This window comes from Nomascus leucogenys, chromosome 14, assembly GCF_006542625.1.
Source record: "Nomascus leucogenys isolate Asia chromosome 14, Asia_NLE_v1, whole genome shotgun sequence".
Taxonomy (NCBI): domain Eukaryota; kingdom Metazoa; phylum Chordata; class Mammalia; order Primates; family Hylobatidae; genus Nomascus; species Nomascus leucogenys.
This window is the reverse complement of record NC_044394.1, coordinates 89,891,106-89,909,499: the sequence shown is the minus strand read 5'-3', so window position 1 is coordinate 89,909,499 and position 18,394 is coordinate 89,891,106. Positions and strand designations below refer to the sequence as shown.

Sequence of the window (18,394 nt, the reverse complement as noted above, 5' to 3'; positions counted from 1 at the left end):
TCTTCTCTCCCACCAGTCAGACCCGGGGTGTCTAGCCCTTGGGTCTAAGTCCAGGGCCCCAGGTCACCTCTGCCTCCCGCGCCCCCGGCCCCTCCGTTTCACCTGGGCGCATGCGCTGATCCGGTCAGCGCCCCCGGTCCGGGCGGACGCGAGTTGGGGCGGGATCTGGCGCGGATGGGGGCGGAGCCGCCGGTGCTGACTGACAGCCTGACTGCGCGGCCGGGACAGTCCCTCCGTTCCCGATCCGGCGGGAGGGAGGGGGGAGGGGCGGGATTTCCTGCGGGAGGCGCCGAGCCGGCCTTGGAAAAGGAGAAGGAGAAAGGGGGGCAGGGGGGGAGTGGGAGCCACCGTCCTGAGTGCCAGGGACCGAGCAGGGCCAGCCGGACCCCGGCGGGCGGCCGGGAGAGGTGAGGCTGCGGGGCCCGCGCTGGGGGTCAGCGCCCTTGGGGGCGGGCGCAAACTAACTTTTCTTGCGGGCTCGGCGGGCACCTCCATCTCCCCGCTCCTTCCGTCCTCCTCGCGCCCCTTTTTCCATCCTCCGCGTTTATACCTCGGGCGCTTGGCCCGCCCGGCTTCTCCCGCCGCTTTGTTCCCCGGTGGGCCTGGGCTGGGCTGGGCTGGGGGGTTGCGAGGCGCTGGAGGGACATTCCGGGGGGCGGGGGAGCCAGCCCGACCCCAGGCACTGCCAAGGGCGCCCTCCGTCCGTGTCGGCCGCGGGCTCCGCGTGGGAGTGCCCCTGGGTTTGGCTTGGGACGTTTGGGGAGTGAGGGGTTCCCGGCCAGGGCCCCAGGCCTGCGCGGATCTCATGCCACAAGACTCTGGCAGTAAATTCGCTGCCACCGAGAAACTGACGTAAGCTTCTATGCAGTGGAGTCCAGGGTCTGGGCTTCAGGTTCAGGCTTGGGGGGCTTGGGAGCCCCGTTTGTCAGCAGTGCCCCAGCTCTGTCTCTGTTCTCTGCCCAGCTGCTCCTCCACCCAACACAAGGGGCGAGGACGGGTCAGCAACAGGTGCTGTGCAGCTTCCCTCTCTAGCAGGCAGAGCCCCCAGAAATGGGGGGCCAGAAGCACTTCATGCCCTCCGTTCACAAAGAGTCCTAGGACTAGGGCATCCAGCCATTAAAGCGAAGGCTTGAAGCCTCCGTAGGGAGGAATCTGGGGGCTGGTGCCTTTGACAGGGAGTGACCCCTGCCCGCCTGCCTGTGCCTGACCCTCCTGGCCCCACCTCCTGGCCCGCCAGTTGTCTGTGGGTGTCGGAGCCTCGGGCTGTGGAGAACAGGCTGCTGGCCTGGCCTGCCCCAGTATGTCATGCTGCCAGGGCCCCTCCTGCCCAAGGTTGAGGTACTGCCAGGTGCCCTGGGGCCCCAGTGACTCAGCCTCCCCCTCCCAGAATGCCATCTCCCCCCCACCAATACTCCTCTCATGCATAGCAGCTTCCTCCCCACTTTCAGTGGCTCAGCATCACCATCGACTCTGAGGGGAGCCAGGGTGGCTTGGGGGCTCCCTGAAGGTCTTGTCCTGCTCCTCCTCTGCACTCCACTTCTGAGACCCTTGCAGTCTGTGGCCCAGCATTTGACACAGGCCCTGTGCCTTTTCCAGAGCCCTGAGACCAGTGCACCGCTGCTGCCTGAGGCCCAAGGGAATGCTGGCTGCTCTCTGGGTGGGCACTGGTGTTCCGCGGCCAAGCCGGGAAGATTGGTGTGCCCAGTGCCGGCCCATCCCAGAGCTGTCGGAAGCCACAAGCTGATATCCATCCAGATTTCCACGTAGCCTCTCCACCCCCTCAAAGATTAGCTTTCCTTCGTGTGGTGGCAGTTCACGGAGCACCTTTGGGAGTATCCTTCAGCACCTGACGAGGAGCCCGCTGCCTGGGACACCAGACTTGCTCCCCGGGAACCGGGAGCCCTCCAAGGGGCTGCAGCATGGCGCCCTGACGCCCGAGCTTGGACCCGTTGCCTGCCTTTGCCCTGGACTCCTGAGCGCAGAGCTCAGCCCAGGAGCCAGTATGGGTCGTGAACAGGACCTGATCCTCGCTGTCAAGAATGGAGATGTGACCGGTGTGCAGAAACTGGTGGCGAAGGTCAAGGCCACAAAGACAAGTGAGTACCGGGTGGGACGAGCATCCCGCTGAGGCCCTCTGAGTGCTCAGTTCACAGAGGCTTGGTGGGTGGGGGTGGGTCACTGTGATCTGCATATTTGAGGAGGGTGGACTGTCTTGTTCTCAATAAGAAGTGCCTCTGTGTGAGAGAGCCAGAGAGAAAGTTGGGTCCCCCTTGCTGTGTGTCCTTAGGCAAGTCACTTAACCTCCCTGGGCTGCAGTTTCCTTACCTGCAAAACTAGAGGGCTGAAGTACATTCATTCACATTGTTATTGAGTGCCTATTGCTTGTCACCCAGGCTGGAGTACAGTGGCAGGATCTCGGCTCACTGGAACCTCCGCCTTCTGGGTTCAGGCCATTCTCCTGCCTCAGCCTCCCTAGTAGCTGGGATTACCATGTGTGCCACCATGCCCGGCTAAATTTTTTTTATATTTTTGGTAGAGATGGGGTTTCTCCATGTTGACCAGACTGGTCTCGAACTCGAGACCTCAAGTGATCCACCCACCTAGGCCTCCTAGTACTAGGTTTACAGGTGTGAGTCACCGTGCCTGGCTCAGGCTCTGTTCTAAGCACTGGACCATAGTAGTGAACAAAACAGACCCAAATTCTTGTCTTCGTGGAGTTGCCTTCTAGCAGATGGTCTTTCTGATGTGTTCTTTGGAGCCATGAGGTTTCTGACAGTGGGTTAGAGAAGACTGAATAGATAGAACTTCATCCCTACCCCCAACCTCAAACGCACACATTTCAACCAGAGCATCTCTGTGTTCATGTCTTAAGAGGATATCTACAAGATAGCTTTTTATTTTTTTTTGAGACGGAGTCTTGCTTTCTCACCCAGGCTGGAGTGCAGTGGCATGATCTCAGCGCAGTGCAGCCTCTGCCTCCTGGGTTCAAGCGATTCTTCTGCCTCAGCCTCCCGAGTAGCTGGGATTACAGGCGCCTGACACAACGCCTGGCTAATTTTTACTAGAGACGGGGTTTCACCATCCTGACTTCAGGTGATCTACCCGCTTCAGCCTCCCAAAGTGCTAGGATTACAGGCGTGAGCCACCGCACCAGGCCACGAGATAGCTTTTGAAAAGGGAGTTCTACTGCTTAAAAAAAGTTCAACACTCTCTAACAAGTTGCTAAAGTTTCTCTTCTCTTGACATGTGTGCCCTGGGGGTGTGTGGCCAGAGCTCGTTTACTGGAGATTTTCACCTAGCCTCGAGACCTGACTGGGCTGTGGGGACTCCATGCACAAGTGGCCACACCGGAGCCCCATGTCTTGGGTGCCTCTGTGGTGCGACCCCCCACAGGGAGAATAGACCTCTGGGCTTCAGGGAGGGCTCTCTGGGCTGTCCCAGGAGGCCACTGGACTTGTCACCTTGAGATCACAGATCAGCATAGGCAGGAGGTGGTTCCTGCCACCACACTGAGGCAGGAGGAGTTCCCTGGATGGGAGGGTCTCCTCTGGAGTTCAGGGGCTCTAGCCCCAAGATACACCTTGGCCCTGTGCACAGGAAGGAGTCCCCCAGGCTACCTGAACACCTGGGGTATGGGTGCCAGAGGAAGGGCCTTAACCTCATGCATCCACTAGCACACTGGGGCAGGAGACGCAGGGCCTGGAGAGGTGGAGCTGTGGGGTGGTCACTGTGCCTAGGGAAGTGGACACAGGGTGGGTGCCACTGGGGAGGTGCTAAGGAGGTCCCAGGGGAGGGCCCTAAGGTCCAGCAGTGCAGCCACTCCCCTCCTCTGTCACCTCTGTGTTGTTTTTGGCAACCTGCCCAGTGGGGCCTTGGTCAAGCTGCTTCTGGCCTCACAGCTCTGGGGCCTCAAAGTGAGGCCCTCAGGAGGGCAGGTGGGAGGGGTTTGGAGGCCGGTGGCGGGAACTGCAGAGCCGGCTCTTGGGCTCCGAGAAGGTCCCTTGTGCCCAGTGGGAAACCTCTGTGGGGAAGGAGGTCCCTTCCCTCAGTCCCAAAGGGGAGAATTCACCCTGCGCAGGCTGTAGGCGCAGGCACAGCATGACTGGGGCCTGGGATTCCTTGTGAGGCCCTGGCACTGTGCCTCCCCTCCCAGTCCTCTGAGAAGCTGGAGAGGCTGGTGACAAAAGTGAGATCACAAGGGGACATTTGCAAACCTTATAGTCTATGAAATATTATAGTTTCCTCACTTGCCTGTGAGATAGGTATTTCAATATCCGTTCTGTAGATAAGGAAAGTGATGCTCAGAGAGGGTTAGTGACTTGCCTAAAGTCACACAGCCATAGCATGGCAGAGCAGAGGCAAAGCCGCACCCTGTGCCCTGTGCTCTGTACTCAGCTGCCCATCGGAATTACCTAGGGATTGTTCTGTTCTTTTTAAAGAGATAGGGTCTCACTTTGGGAGGCCAAGGTGGGCGGATCACTTGACGTCAGGAGTTCGAGACCAGCCTGGGCAATGTGGTGAAGCCCCGTCTCTACTAAAAATACAAAAATTAGCTCAGTGTGGTGGCGAGTGCCTGTAGTCCCAGCTACTCGGGAGGATGAGGCAGGAGGATCTCTTGAACCTGGGAGGCGGAGGTTGCAGTGAGCTGAGATCGTACCACTGCACTCCAGCCTGGGCAACAGAGCAAGAGTCTGTCTCAAAAAAAAGAAAAAAAAAAAAAGACAGGGAAAGAGATGGGGTCTCGCTATGTTGCCCAGCCTTGAACTCCTGGGCTCTAGTGATCCTCCTGCCTCATCCTCCCACCTCAGCTTCCTGAGTGGCTAGTACTACAGGCAATGCCACCATGCTGGCCTAGGGATTGTTTCAAAGGTGCAGACTGGGCCAGCCATGATGGCACACACCTATAGTCCTGTTGGCCCTGTGCACAGGAAGGAGTCCCCCAGGACTCCTAGTTAGCCTAGGAGTTTGAGACTGGCCTGGGCAACATAGTAAGATGCCATCTCTACAAAAAAATTAAGAAATGATCTGGGCATGGTGGCACATGCCTGTAGTCCCACCTATTCAGGAGGCTGAGGTGGGAGGATCGCTTGAGTCGGGGAGGTCAAGGCTACAGTGAGCCAAGATCGTGCCACTACACTCCAACCTGGGCAACAGAGCAAGACCCTGTCTCAAAAAGTAATAAATAAGTAAAAATAAAAGTGTAGACTCTTTGGACTCCCCTCAAAATCAGACTCATCACAGAGGGCCTGGGACTCTGTATATCAGAAAGTTCTCCCCATGATTTTAATGCAGTTCTCAGAAGTGAGGCTAGAGACTCTTGCTCCATATCATAAGAAGGCAAGGGCAACTGCTAAAAGGGAGGCGTCAGGACTCCCCTTTTTCCTTCTGGGGGTTAGCTGGCGCTTTATAGCTATCGAGAGAGAACAGGGAGGTGGGAGGTGCTCCCTCAGCCTCCTGCATTTGATATCAGGCCAATTCCCCGCCCCCGCCCAGGTCCTCTTCAGGGAGCAGGTGGCTGAGAGAAGAGGGGTACAGTTGCCCTGGCTCTGCTCCCCACCCCTCGCCGCACCACTCCCTTTTCTGAACAATCTCCTTCTTTGGCCAGAGGAAATGGGGTGTGCTGGGGCGGCCAGCTGAGCTCACATCCTCTGCCCGGGAGCCTAAATCAGGAGCCACCCTTCCACCCCCAGCACCAGGCCCGGGAAGAAGGTTGTACCGCAGGGGAAGTGCCTGGAGTCACTGCCAGGAACCGGGACCCTCTGCCCTCCTGCCAGGGTCCCCAGCCCGGTCACTCTGAGCCTCTCCCCCACCGCCTTTCCGGCCATTGTTCTGAAAAGAACGGAGCCACCCAGCCTGGCCCTTGCCCTGTTCCTGTCCTGCCTGTCACATTGTCCTGCTCCTCTCGGGAGGGACTGCATCCCGCCACCCAGCTGCCTCATTCCAAACCATCCAGGCTTTTGGAAGAGGAGGGCTAATGGAAGAGTGGGCAGCTTGAAGGGCGCTCTGTGTCTCTTCCCTGCTGACCGCATTGTCTCCACTGGGGCTCAGAGAGGTACCGTGGCAGGCCAGGGTCACACAGCCAGAGTGAGCATTTGAACTGTGCACTTCCGCTTCTAGAGCCCCTCTTCTTTCTCCTGCCTCAAATGGTTCTGTATGACAAGGACTTTCCAAGGGAACTGGAGGAAAATGGAGGTCTGTGTTTCTTCCCAGTGGCCACAACCCCTTTAGCGCTTTGTCCCTCCCTGGCTCTGTCCTTACCTTTGTGGCACAGTGTCCTTCAGTTTGGCCCTCAATGTAGCCGTCCCCTCCCTCCCCGTGCCATGCTCCCTACTGCCAGGTTGGTCCCTCCCCTCCCTGTTGGAATGAAACCCTGTCTTGCCCAGGCTACTGGGGTATTCAGGGGCCCACCGGAGCCTGGGGGCAGGCCTGGGCCAGCACACTTGGCACTCCGCCCGGCCTGGCCGAGCCAGGCCCACTCCTTCCCTGCAGAGTGGGTTCTAGCAGGAGGCAGGGGCCACCCATGACAGGCCTTCCTTCCCTCCCCAGCACTTCCAACAACCACTCCCACCAGTTCCCTGGCTCTCGCAGGGAGCACACCTGCCTGAACCCTGCCCCGACAGGGAGTGGCCCCAGCTCCTCTTGCCACCAACCTGCAGAGTCCTTCTCCAGGGCATGGACATCTCAGCTAAGACCCTGTAGGTGTGGAGTCAGCAGTGGCAATGACTCCCTGGGCAGTCTGAGCACCCATGGAGATCCCAGTGGGGACAGTGCGGGCCCTGTGCCAGCTCTTGTTGGAGGACCATCGCCCTAACGTCGGGATGGTATTGGCCAACACGTCAGGAGGGCTAGATGTCGAGAGCTCCTGTCTTTGCATATGACAAGGTCAGGCACTGTACTCACAGCCCCCATGAGCAGGTTCTGATCAGCTCATTTTACAGTTGAGGACACTGAGCATGGGAGGTTAAATGACTTGTCACAGTCACACAGCTGGCGCCTGGCAGAGCCAGTGTTGGGTAGAGGTCTGTCTAATGTCACCTTCCTCTGGGATGCCCCAGGACTGGGCATCGTGGCCTGCCCTTGAATACCTAGTGCCTCTTTCCTTCTCTCTCCCCACCCCTCGGCCCAGTAGGACAACATGACTCGCTGCCTGGGCCATTCAGGCAGGAATGCTAACCATGCACACCGTGGGCCTGTCCACTGAGGGCACATCGTGCCAGTCCCACCCCCCGCCCTCTTTGGCTCTATAAACAAGCGGGGCTGGGGCGAGGGGAAGCCAGCCCACTGCCACAGCAGCAGCCTGCCCTCACTGCCGTCACGCTGCTGGGCCGGTGGGCCAGGGTGGGGAGCCACAGGGACGGGACAGGCAGAAGGCCATGGGGCAGGTGCTTTCCTGCACGCCAAGAGGTCAGCCGGGCTGTGACAGGCGGGGGGAGGGATGCTGGGTGAGGGCAGTCATCTGATGGCCCTGACACCTCCTGCCCTGACCCCTAGAGCTCCTGGGCTCCACAAAGAGGCTCAACGTGAACTACCAGGATGCTGATGGGTGAGTGGGAGCCCCTGTCCCTCTGCAGAGCTGCTGGGTGGGGGCAGAAGAGCCCCGGGGGTGGGGCTGGAGGGAAAGATCCTGAGGCCCAGGGTCCCTTTCCCTCTCAGACTTGGCCCTGGAAGTGTATTTGCTGTGAGCTGTGTGTCCTGTCCCTGGGCTGGAGGGAGGGACGCCCGTCCGCCCATGGAGTTAGCCCTGAGTGAGGGGAGGGGCCCTGGTGCCTCTCTGCGGGGCCTCCTGGGGTCAGATTCCTTTGGGGCCCCCTTTTCTCCCTGGAGGGTAGGAGCCCTCAGGCTCCCGCTCCCACGGCCCCCTCCCCTGGGCCAGCTGGGGGCGGGGCGGGGGGGGGCGAGACAAACGGGCCTCTCAGCGCAGACACTGAGCCCTTTCATGCTGTGGCTCAGCCACTGCGCTCCCACGGCACGGCTGGTGGGGTTGGGGGGGGCCAGTAACCCATCCCTGCCAGCCCCCAGGATAGGTTCGGGTATGGAAGACCAGGATTTGGGGGTGGGGACTGCCCACCAACACCCCTAACTTTGTGTCCTCCCACATCAGATTCTCTGCCCTCCACCACGCTGCTTTGGGGGGCAGCCTGGAGCTCATAGCCTTGCTGCTAGAGGCTCAGGCCACTGTTGACATCAAGGACAGCAATGGTGAGACCCCCATGTGTCCCCGACCCCCACCCCGGGCAGGTAGGGGCCCTACCTAGACCCTGGGACCAGAGCTTGCTCCCGTGACAACGTAGCAATGCTAATAGATGCTAGGCCTAGCACAGCGTCTCCGGGCTTGCGAGTGGCTTTTCCCCGTTTAATCTTCACAGCCTTCCACAGCATAGGGGAGTGGTACTAACATCCCATTATTCAGATGAGTAGGTTGAGGCTCAGCGAGGTTTTGTTGCTGTCCTGGGGTCATCATGATCCGTAGTGGGCACAGTGGGACTCTGGCTTCAGCCCTGTCGAGCCGAACCTCTTCCTAACCACACCTGGATAGAGCCAGCACTGCATTCCCGTGGGCTGTCTGCCCTCCCAGCTGGGCTGGCTCCATACTCTGCTCAGTTCCTCTCCACCCCCAACGCCGTCCCAGGACCTCCCTCAGAAACCCTTTCCTCCTGCCAGGCATGCGCCCGCTGCACTACGCAGCCTGGCAGGGCCGGCTGGAGCCTGTGAGGCTGCTGCTGCGCGCCTCTGCAGCCGTCAATGCCGCCTCGCTGGACGGACAGATCCCCCTGCACCTGGCTGCGCAGTATGGACATTATGAGGTGGTACGTGAGGCTGCCCACAGGGGCGTGGCGCAGGGCAGGGTGGGGTGCCGGACAGGCCAGGCCCCCTCACTCGGCTCCCCCAACCCCAGTCAGAAATGCTTCTCCAGCATCAGTCCAACCCATGCCTGGTCAACAAGGCCAAGAAGACGCCCCTGGACCTGGCCTGTGAATTCGGCCGACTCAAGGTGAGGCCCGCAGCCTTGGGGTGCTGGGTCCTGGACGTCTACAGGGTCTCAGGAGGAGGCTCTAACTGGGCGCTGGGTGCTGCAGGTGGCCCAGCTGCTTCTGAACAGCCACTTATGTGTGGCACTGCTGGAGGGCGAGGCCAAAGACCCATGTGACCCCAACTACACCACGCCCTTGCACTTGGCTGCCAAGAATGGCCACAGAGAAGTCATCAGGTACCCTTGGGGTCCCCCCGCTTCCTCATCACCTGCCTGCGGGACCATCGGTGCCCCTCAGTGCCCTCCCCCACTGCCCTCTTCACCCGGGCTCTCCATCTCCCAGGCCCCCAGCAGTCAGCACCCCCTCCTGCCCCACCTCCCCCATGACTCCCCCTGTCCACTGCAGGCAGCTCCTGAGAGCTGGGATCGAGATCAACCGCCAGACCAAGACGGGTACGGCGCTCCACGAGGCTGCACTGTATGGCAAGACCGAGGTGGTACGGCTGCTTCTGGAGGTGGGTATGGGCGCCTGCTCCCTCGCAGGTGTCCATGGAGCCTCTGCCCTGTGCCCTGACTGGCTGGGGAGGTACGGGACGGAGGACTCCAGCGTGGTTTTTGCATGGGCGTCAGGGAAGAGGCCTGACTTCCTTCTGAATGGTGCCGAGGCGGTGCAGATGGGTCGGGGGCAGACCAACCTGATTGGGACCCCAGATCTGACTCTTACTAGCTGAGTGAACTTGAGCTTGTCCTTGACTTGAGTCCCTGAGCTTCTATTTCCTCATCTGTAAAATCTGAAAATGGTAATAGTACCTATGTCCCGGGTAGCTGAGAGAATCGGGTGAGGTGTCAAAGTGCCTAGCGTGTACTCATGTGACACTGTGCACCCAGGGAGGTGTGGACGTGAACATCCGGAATACGTATAACCAGACGGCGCTGGACATAGTGAATCAGTTCACCACCTCCCAGGCCAGCCGGGAAATCAAGCAGCTACTGCGGGGTGAGTGCGGGGGAGGATACCCTGCCCGTGGGGGCCTGGAGCCGCTCAAGTGGTACCAGGATGTGGAGGAGGAGTGGACGTCCCTGGGGGAGGGTTGTCAAGGGGATGAGGATTGGGAAGATGCCCTAAAGACCCTTAGATGACACCTGTCCCCCACCCCATTCTCTTAGAGGCCTCAGGGATCCTGAAGGTCCGAGCGCTCAAGGATTTCTGGAACCTCCACGATCCCACTGCTCTCAATGTCCGGGCAGGGGATGTCATCACGGTGAGGGACCCCAAGCAGGCATTCCTTTGCAAATACAAATGATTGCTGTTACTTATTTGGGCACCTGCTATGTTACCAGGTTCTGCTCTGAGGTCTCCATATGCACCCTCATTTAATTCTTCCTAAAGCCAGGGAAGGCAGTGCCGTTAGCATTTCTTCTTTACAGATGACAAAGTTGAGAATTAAACAAAATAAAATCAAGAGAAATTAAAGTGACTTGCCCAAGGTCACACAGCTAGCAAGTAGTGGAGCTGTGATTTGACCACAGGCTGCCACTGGGGCTCGCCCTGGAGGCACAGGGGAGATTGAGCTGGCTGCTGGCAGCAGGGGTGGAACTTGGGCCAGTGTGGGCATCAGAGGCCAGCTCCTCAGGGGTAGGGGAAGAGCTGGATCAGGGTTGCCGGACCGCAGCTGCAGGGACAACTGTTTGCCACTTGCCTGGTGCTGGGGGTGACCGTCCCCGTCCCCCACCCCTGGCCGCAGGTGCTAGAACAGCATCCCGACGGCCGCTGGAAGGGCCAAATCCACGAGAGCCAGAGGGGCACAGACCGCATAGGCTACTTCCCCCCCGGCATCGTCGAGGTGGTCAGCAAGCGGGTGGGCGTCCCTGCAGCCCGCCTCCCCTCCGCACCCACCCCCCTGCGCCCAGGCTTCTCCCGGACACTGCAGCCTCCTGCTGAAGAACCCCCACACCCTCTTACCTACAGCCAGCTTCCTCGGGTGGGCCTCAGCCCAGACAGCCCAGGTACATCCTCCCAGGGGGCAGTGCTGGGCACTGTGTGGGCGTGTGGCCTGGGCAAGCTGCCAGACAGCTGTCAGAGCGTCCCTTGGGACTCTGACCCCTTGGCTTCTGCCCCCCATAGCAGGTGACAGGAATAGCGTGGGCAGTGAGGGCAGTGTGGGCAGCATCCGCAGTGCCGGCAGCGGGCAGAGCTCTGAGGGCACTAACGGCCATGGCCCTGGCCTCCTGATTGAGAACGCCCAGGTAGGATGATGGGGTCACGGACCAGGGCAGGGCTCATTCCCCACTGCCAGTTCCCCAAATGCTGAGTTGGCTCCTGCCCTGTCTCCAGCCACTGCCCTCTGCCGGAGAGGACCAGGTGCTGCCAGGACTCCACCCACCGTCCCTGGCAGGTAGGAAGGGTCAGGGGACCTGGGTTGGCTAGGAGAGGTGCAAGTAAGGAGGCCGAGGGTGGGCACCCCTTCCTCCTGCCACCTTTCCATTCCATTTTTCTCTCTCCTTGAAGACAACCTGAGCCACCGCCCTCTGGCCAACTGCCGCTCTGGGGAGCAGATCTTCACCCAGGACGTGCGGCCAGAACAGCTGCTGGAGGGGAAGGTGTGATCTCCATTGCGGTGCACTGTGGGCCTTGGGGTGGGTAGGGCAGGGCAGATGCAAGAGCCTCTGCATGGACTGACGCCCCGCTCAGGCAGGCCCTGAGCCGCTGGTGGGGGCTAGAGCCTTGGTCCAGCTCCTGCTAATTCTGCCCCCTTCCCCCACCCCGCAGGACGCGCAGGCCATTCATAACTGGCTAAGCGAGTTCCAGCTGGAGGGCTACACTGCCCACTTTCTGCAGGCCGGCTATGATGTGCCTACCATCAGCCGCATGACACCTGAGGTGGGTGCTGCAGCTGGGAGGCAGTGCCCAGCGGGCAGGGGAGGGCCCAGCGGGCAGGGGAGGGGCCTGATGGCCAGACTTTGTGTGGCAGGACCTGACGGCCATCGGGGTGACCAAGCCTGGGCACAGGAAGAAGATCGCCTCAGAGATCGCTCAGCTCAGCATCGCCGAGTGGCTGCCCAGCTACATCCCAGTGAGCCATCAAGGGTGGCTGGGGAGTGGGGCACGTGCTGTCGCCCTCAGCTGTGGCTTTGCGGTGCCTTTTCCCCTCTGGCTGGGGGTGGAGGCTGGCTGAGAGTTGTTCTGAGGACGGTGCTCTTCCAGACGGACCTGCTGGAGTGGCTGTGTGCACTGGGGCTGCCTCAGTACCACAAGCAGCTGGTGAGCAGCGGCTACGACTCCATGGGGCTGGTGGCCGACCTCACCTGGGAGGAGCTGCAGGAGATTGGGGTCAACAAGCTCGGTAAGGACTGTCCTGAGGCCTGGCTGGGCCCCCACCTGCCTCCGGGGTCTCCAAGAGAAGACAGTATGGGGCCCAGTGGTGACCAGGACAACCCCAGCCCCAGCTAACCTTGCCACTTCCGTCCCCCATCTCAGGGCATCAGAAGAAGCTCATGCTGGGGGTGAAGCGGCTGGCAGAGCTTCGGCGGGGCCTGCTGCAGGGGGAGGCCCTCAGCGAAGGCGGGCGCCGGCTGGCCAAGGGTCCGGAGCTGATGGCCATCGAGGGACTGGAGAACGGAGAAGGCCCAGCTACGGCTGGCCCACGGCTCCTCACCTTCCAGGGCAGCGAACTAAGCCCAGAGCTACAGGCGGCCATGGCAGGGGGTGGCCCTGAACCACTCCCCCTCCCACCTGCCCGCTCTCCCAGCCAGGAGAGCATCGGGGCACGCTCCCGGGGGTCTGGCCACTCACAGGAACAGCCTGCCCCACAGCCCAGCGGTGGAGATCCCAGCACACCCCAGGAGAGGAACCTTCCAGAGGGCACAGAGCGGCCCCCTAAGCTTTGTTCCTCACTTCCTGGCCAAGGACCCCCACCCTATGTTTTTATGTACCCCCAGGGCTCACCCTCTAGCCTGGCCCCAGGGCCACCTCCTGGCGCACCCTGGGCCTTCTCCTACTTGGCCGGGCCCCCTGCCACTCCCCCAGACCCGCCTCGACCTAAGCGCCGGTCCCACAGCCTAAGCCGCCCTGGCCCCACAGAGGGGGATGCTGAGGGGGAGGCCGAAGGGCCGGTGGGCAGCACCCTGGGCAGTTATGCTACCCTTACCCGGCGGCCAGGACGCAGTGCCCTTGTCCGGACCAGTCCTAGCGTGACCCCAACCCCAGCTCGGGGGACTCCTCGCAGCCAGTCCTTTGCCCTGCGGGCCCGGCGCAAAGGCCCCCCGCCCCCGCCCCCCAAGCGCCTCAGCTCCGTCTCTGGCCCCAGCCCGGAGCCACCTCCACTAGATGGGAGCCCAGGTCCCAAGGAAGGGGCCACAGGGCCCCGAAGGCGAACACTGAGTGAACCTGCTGGCCCCTCAGAGCCCCCTGGCCCACCTGCCCCGGCTGGGCCCGCGTCAGACACGGAGGAGGAGGAGCCAGGCCCCGAGGGGACGCCCCCATCTCGGGGCAGCTCTGGGGAAGGGCTGCCGTTTGCAGAGGAAGGGAACCTGACCATCAAACAGCGCCCGAAGCCTGCTGGCCCCCCGGCCCGAGAGACACCCGTGCCCCCTGGCCTCGATTTCAACCTCACGGAATCAGACACTGTTAAGCGGAGGCCCAAGTGCCGGGAGAGAGAGCCACTGCAGACCGCACTGCTGGCCTTCGGAGTGGCCGGTGCCACGCCTGACCCCGCTGCCCCCCTACCTTCCCCAACTCTTGGCGTGTCTCCTTCAGCTTCTAGCCTTCCCCAGCCCGAGCCCAGCAGCCTTCCAGCCCAAGGAGTTCCAACCCCCCTTGCTCCCAGCCCTGCCATGCAGCCTCCAGTGCCGCCCTGCCCAGGGCCAGGTCTGGAAAGCTCAGCAGCTAGTCGGTGGAATGCGGAGACAGAACCCCCGGCCGCCCCTGCTGCCCTCCTCAAGGTGCCCGGAGCAGGTAAGAGGCGAGGCCTGTGGGGGAGGCACTGCTGCAGGATTGTGTCTGACCCAGCCAAGTCCCAGGCCAACCTTTTTGTCTCTGCAGGAACAGCCTCCAAACCTGTGTCGGTGGCCTGCACCCAGCTGGCATTTTCTGGCCCTAAGCTAGCGCCCCGGCTTGGCCCCCGCCCGGTGCCTCCTCCACGGCCTGAGAGCACTGGGACTGTGGGCCCAGGCCAGGCCCAGCAGAGACTGGAGCAGACCAGCTCGTCCCTGGCAGCTGCACTGAGAGCCGCAGAGAAGAGCATTGGCACCAAGGAGCAAGAGGGGTGAGGGGGGCCGGATGGGGAGGGAGAGAAGGCTGCAGAGAAACGTGCTCCCTGCATCCTCTGCCCAGGGATCATGGGGATGTTGGAGGGGGACATTGCAGGCACTAATGGGATAAGAGGCCAGGTGTTGGAGTCACCTAGATCAGGGAATCCTGGTGGCTACCATTTAAGAGGCACATGAGCCTGGTCGGTCCCTTGCCTCCCTGAGCCTCTGGGAGCTATGACAGCTCCCTGCCCCAGGGCCAGTGGGGTGCAGGCCACTGGCTGATCTGACCGCGTCCTTCCCCTTGCTGCAGCGCCCCCAGCGCCTCCACCAAGCACATTCTGGATGACATCAGCACCATGTTTGATGCCCTGGCTGACCAGCTGGACGCCATGCTGGACTGAGCCCTCCAGCAGCGCCCACTGTGATGTGCCGAAGTCCACTGCCTTTGCCCCAGCACAGAAGAGGCCCCTGCCACCCTAGGGACGGGCCAAGGGCTGGTCAGGCTGAAGTGCCCCTCCTCGCAGGGCCCCTTCCCACTCTAAGCCTGCGGCTGTGGGCACCGCAGCTCTTGTGGGGCAGCCCACCTTATCAGAACCTGACTAGCGAGGGACCTCCGTTGCATCTCAGCAACGCCCTCCCAGGGTTTGATCGATTGAGCAGGACAGCCCTGCTCCTGGACAGGGACCCTGGTAAGAGCTCTCTCCTCAGGGAGGAAGCGGGGGTGGGGCTTTGGGGGTGCTTTCTCTGTACGCCCCAGCCTGTGTCCCAAGTTGTGCCAAGGGAATGCCTCTTGCCACCCACCATCCTGCCCAGGCCCTGAGAGGCCGGAGGAGGCATGTGTCTGGCCGGGCCCCCTCTCCGTAGGTGTACAGAGGACATGTAAATACACAGCGGTGGTGCCCAGGCAGCTCCTGCCCCCGCCTTCCCTCACTGAGGCAGGGCTAGCGGGGCTGGGAGGCAGTGGGGTTAACAGATCCCACACGTCCTAACTTTTCAATTGTAAATGTTATTTTTTAAGCAGAGAGAAATGCATATATTTTAAATGGAATTTATTCTATCTATTAACTGCCTGAGAGGACACAATGGGGGAGGGGCTTCGGACCACAGCAGGAGCCCCGACTGCCCACCTGAGGGCAGGGAGAGCCTGACCCCATTGGCCCAGGCCCTGGCTCTGTAACCATTAACCTCTTCCCCCAACTAACACCAATGAAAACACCATTCCACTTGACTGGGCTGTGTTTTTGCCTCTGTGACATGGGGACCCCTGACCCCAGGGGTCTTGCCTGAGCCAGACCTGAGGGACCCACCAGCGTAGATGGAGGGAGGCTTAGGCCTCCCTTTGCCAGCCACCGCCATGGGTTGGCAGACCCTGGAGTGGCCTTACAGACCAGCCACAGGTATTTCTTAGCAATTGACACATTTTAATACAAACCAGTCTACGTTCATTCCTAAAAGGCTCATTTCCAGTAAAAAATATACACCAGTAGAAACTTCTCCCAGAACTGGGGCAGAGGCTGAGACCTGGGCCAGATTCCCTAAGACTGACAGGCAGCCAGCTTGAGCCAGGCACAGGAAGAGGCTCCAGGGCGAAGCGGGGGCCCCGCTCCATCTTCCGGTTCAGGCGGGAGACTCCCCCACAGAGGGAGGGAGGGGAGGCACTCGGGGCCACATCCAGGCAAGCACCACCACCCTGCCCTCCACGGCAGCCTTGGGAGTCGGATGCGTCGGCCAAGGCTGCTGCTGTTGCCCCTCCAAAGAAGGTTTGCTTCAAGGCCATGTCCAGGGACTCAAGAGCAGAGGCACTGGGGGGCAAGGGATCCCCAAGGGGGCAAGGGATCCCTAAAGGGGGTAGCTCACAGGTGAGGGGGTTGAGGGCCCCTCTAGGGAGCGCCTGAGGCCATACATTCAAGAGTGTCCCTGGTGAGGCCCAGGGAAGAGCCAGGACTGGCCAAGGGCCCAGGCCGTCAGCTCCTCCACAGTGAGCCCCAGGGCTCAGGAAGACAGCGGGTCTCACAAGGGGAGCTGGGTTTCCAGTGCCACGGGTGCAGGAGCAAACCCGGAAACATTCATGATACCAACTCCCCTGTTCAGAAATGGGTCTGGCTTTAGCCCCAGGGAAAGGGGCAACTACAGCCACCACAGCCAGTGGCTCAGAAGGGAGAGTTCATGCCCAGCTTAGTTTCAAACTGCAGCTTCTGTCGCTTCTGGTAGCGGACTCGGACCCTGGTGGGGCAGGAGATTAAAGCACAGGATGGCAAAGATCCTTAGACCAGGGGCCGGGGCAGGACACCAGAGGAGGAGGGAGGGATGGGCAGCGGACAGGTGGGGGAGCGTCGGTGTCGCCAAGGGAGTAACAGGTTTAGGGGACATCCCTGAGCCCAGAGGGAGACGCCCTGCTGACAGCTCACCGAATCTCATGCAGCTTCACGATCTCATTGGTCACTACCACAAGGACCAGGGACAGGCAGCCCAGGAGCCATGTCAGCAGGGGCACGTCCTCCAGGCCAAAGTGGACGTGGCTGTCCCTGTGCGTCCACAGCTGCAGGTCCACGGCCGTCTGGACCACCTGACCCAGCAGCCTGCAGGAGGTGGCGGCACCGTGTGAACCCTGACACTGCTTGCTTCCTTCCCTGCTCTTCCCAGTACAACAGTTAGCTCGGGCAGGGCACAGTTAAACCTCTGGCCCCGGTCCCGCCCTCCAATCCTAGCCCTGCAGGAGACCCCTCTCCTCCCCAGCCCGCACTCCGCCCTCCATCCTAGCAATACTCACACCACAGGCACTGTCACGGCCCACCAGAGGTTGGTCAAGGGGCTCTTTCTCCACAGGGGCTTGGTACGATGCACATGGGTGATGGAAATGAAGACTGGGGAAAGTGGGGCGATGTGGGGGTCAGGCTTCCACAGTGGGGCTCCTCTCCCACCATCATCCACGCCCTCCCAGGGAGCCCTCTCACCAGTGTGCAGGACAATCAGGGCGGCCGTGAGCTTCTGAGCCGACAGCAGTCCGTTGGCAAAGTCCTCAAACCAGGCTGGAGCCCTGTCGTCGTTGCTGCCAAAGTGGGGCATGGGCTCAGCCCCTCTGGGGCCGCAGGGAGGTAGGCTGGGGTGGGGAGGGAGGAAGCCTCGAGGCGAGGCAGGCGATGGGTGGATCTCTGGGGCTGGGACCCACCTGGGCAGCATGACGGAGGAGCAGTTGGTGAGGTTGCGATCCCGGGAGCTGTCACAGAAGCTCTGCAGTGTGAAGCCAAAGCAGATGAGGCAGGAGCTGATGGTGAGGCTGAACTTGAGCAGGAAGCAGAGCAGGAAGTAGTGCTGGGTCTGCCGGGGAACAAGGCCAGTCACTCCTGGGGCGCACAGCCCCTCTGCCGGCTGCTCCTAGCTCTTCCACGTATTCAACGGGCTCTTAGTAAATGGTCAGGCCTGGGGGGATGGGGAGCTCAAGGCCCAGCAAGGGTCTTTCCCAGCTCTGCGCCACTACCTCCTCTTTGATCTGGGGGAAGACTAGGAACCAAGTACCGGAGTTCTGCTGGAATCCCCCATCCAGAGCCTTCCAGACTAGCCCCTCTCTCCTCCGCCAACCCTCAGTCCCTTCCATGCTCACTTGCAAGGCTCACAGGGTCTGTTTCGCTTACCTTCTTGGGAATGGACTGGAGGTTTTTCCCTGTTGCCATAGACATGATGGAGCTATGGGGGGGCTTCCCCAGCAGAGAGATGCTGAAAAGCAGAGATCAGGTAGAGGGATGGTGACAATGACCCTCTGTCCCTCAATTCTCACAGAGGGAGCCTCTAGGGAGTCTTGCGTGTGAGGTCGAGTCTGGTGAGGGGATGGAATAAAACAAAGGCTGGACGGCAGTGGCTCACACCTGTAATCCCAGCACTTTGGGAGGCTGAGATGGGCAGATCATTTGAGGTCAGGAGTTCAAAACCAGCCTGGCCAACATGGCAAAAACCCATCTCTACTAAAAATACAAAAATTAGCCAGGTGTGGTAGTGGGTGCCTGTAACCCCAGCTACTCAGGAGGCTGAGGCAGGAGAATCACTTGAGCCCGGGAGGCAGAGGTTGCGATGAGCAGAGACTGTACCATTGCACTCCAGCCTGGATGACAGAGCGAGACTCCATCTCAAAAAAAAAAAAAAAAAAAAAAAAGACAAAGGGTGTTCCCTCCATGCCTC

General features: G+C 60.9%; 2 protein-coding genes across 16 annotated transcripts in view; one reads left to right on the top strand and one right to left on the bottom strand.

The window, feature by feature from the left end:
• The first annotated feature begins 166 nt into the window (after window positions 1–166).
• On the top strand, window positions 167–15,449 carry CASKIN2 (CASK interacting protein 2). 3 transcript variants are annotated; one of them, XM_030828352.1, is made up of 20 exons: window positions 167–407; window positions 1,597–2,096; window positions 7,492–7,543; window positions 8,102–8,199; window positions 8,662–8,807; window positions 8,897–8,992; window positions 9,078–9,208; window positions 9,378–9,486; window positions 9,860–9,968; window positions 10,139–10,233; window positions 10,717–10,978; window positions 11,100–11,218; window positions 11,307–11,367; window positions 11,481–11,572; window positions 11,742–11,852; window positions 11,944–12,045; window positions 12,177–12,315; window positions 12,450–13,925; window positions 14,013–14,235; window positions 14,532–15,449. In XM_030828352.1, exons 2-20 carry the CDS (start codon window positions 2,003–2,005, stop codon window positions 14,620–14,622), a joined length of 3,606 nt encoding a protein of 1,201 aa, XP_030684212.1. In that variant the 5' UTR covers window positions 167–407; window positions 1,597–2,002; the 3' UTR covers window positions 14,623–15,449. The 3 variants fall into 3 exon arrangements, with proteins under 3 accessions (XP_030684212.1, XP_003279126.2, XP_030684213.1); XM_003279078.4 differs by having other exon boundaries at window positions 11,097–11,218; XM_030828353.1 differs by lacking the exons at window positions 167–407; window positions 1,597–2,096 and adding an exon at window positions 7,320–7,404 and having other exon boundaries at window positions 11,097–11,218.
• Window positions 15,450–15,621: 172 nt separating this feature from the next.
• Window positions 15,622–18,394, bottom strand: part of TMEM94 (transmembrane protein 94) — a 44,142-nt gene continuing 41,369 nt past the window's right edge. For 6 of the 13 annotated variants that reach the window (XM_030828346.1, XM_030828347.1, XM_030828350.1 and 3 more), the window contains 6 exons: window positions 17,854–17,935; window positions 17,391–17,539; window positions 17,176–17,270; window positions 16,992–17,085; window positions 16,630–16,800; window positions 15,622–16,444 (listed from right to left, as the gene is read on the bottom strand). In XM_030828346.1, the coding sequence (XP_030684206.1) occupies window positions 16,372–16,444; window positions 16,630–16,800; window positions 16,992–17,085; window positions 17,176–17,270; window positions 17,391–17,539; window positions 17,854–17,935 (664 nt within the window). In that variant the 3' untranslated portion in view covers window positions 15,622–16,371. Of the gene's footprint in view, window positions 16,445–16,629; window positions 16,801–16,991; window positions 17,271–17,390; window positions 17,540–17,853; window positions 17,936–18,394 lie in introns of all 13 variants that reach the window. The other 7 variants (XM_030828340.1, XM_030828338.1, XM_030828341.1 and 4 more) reach the window with 2 other exon arrangements.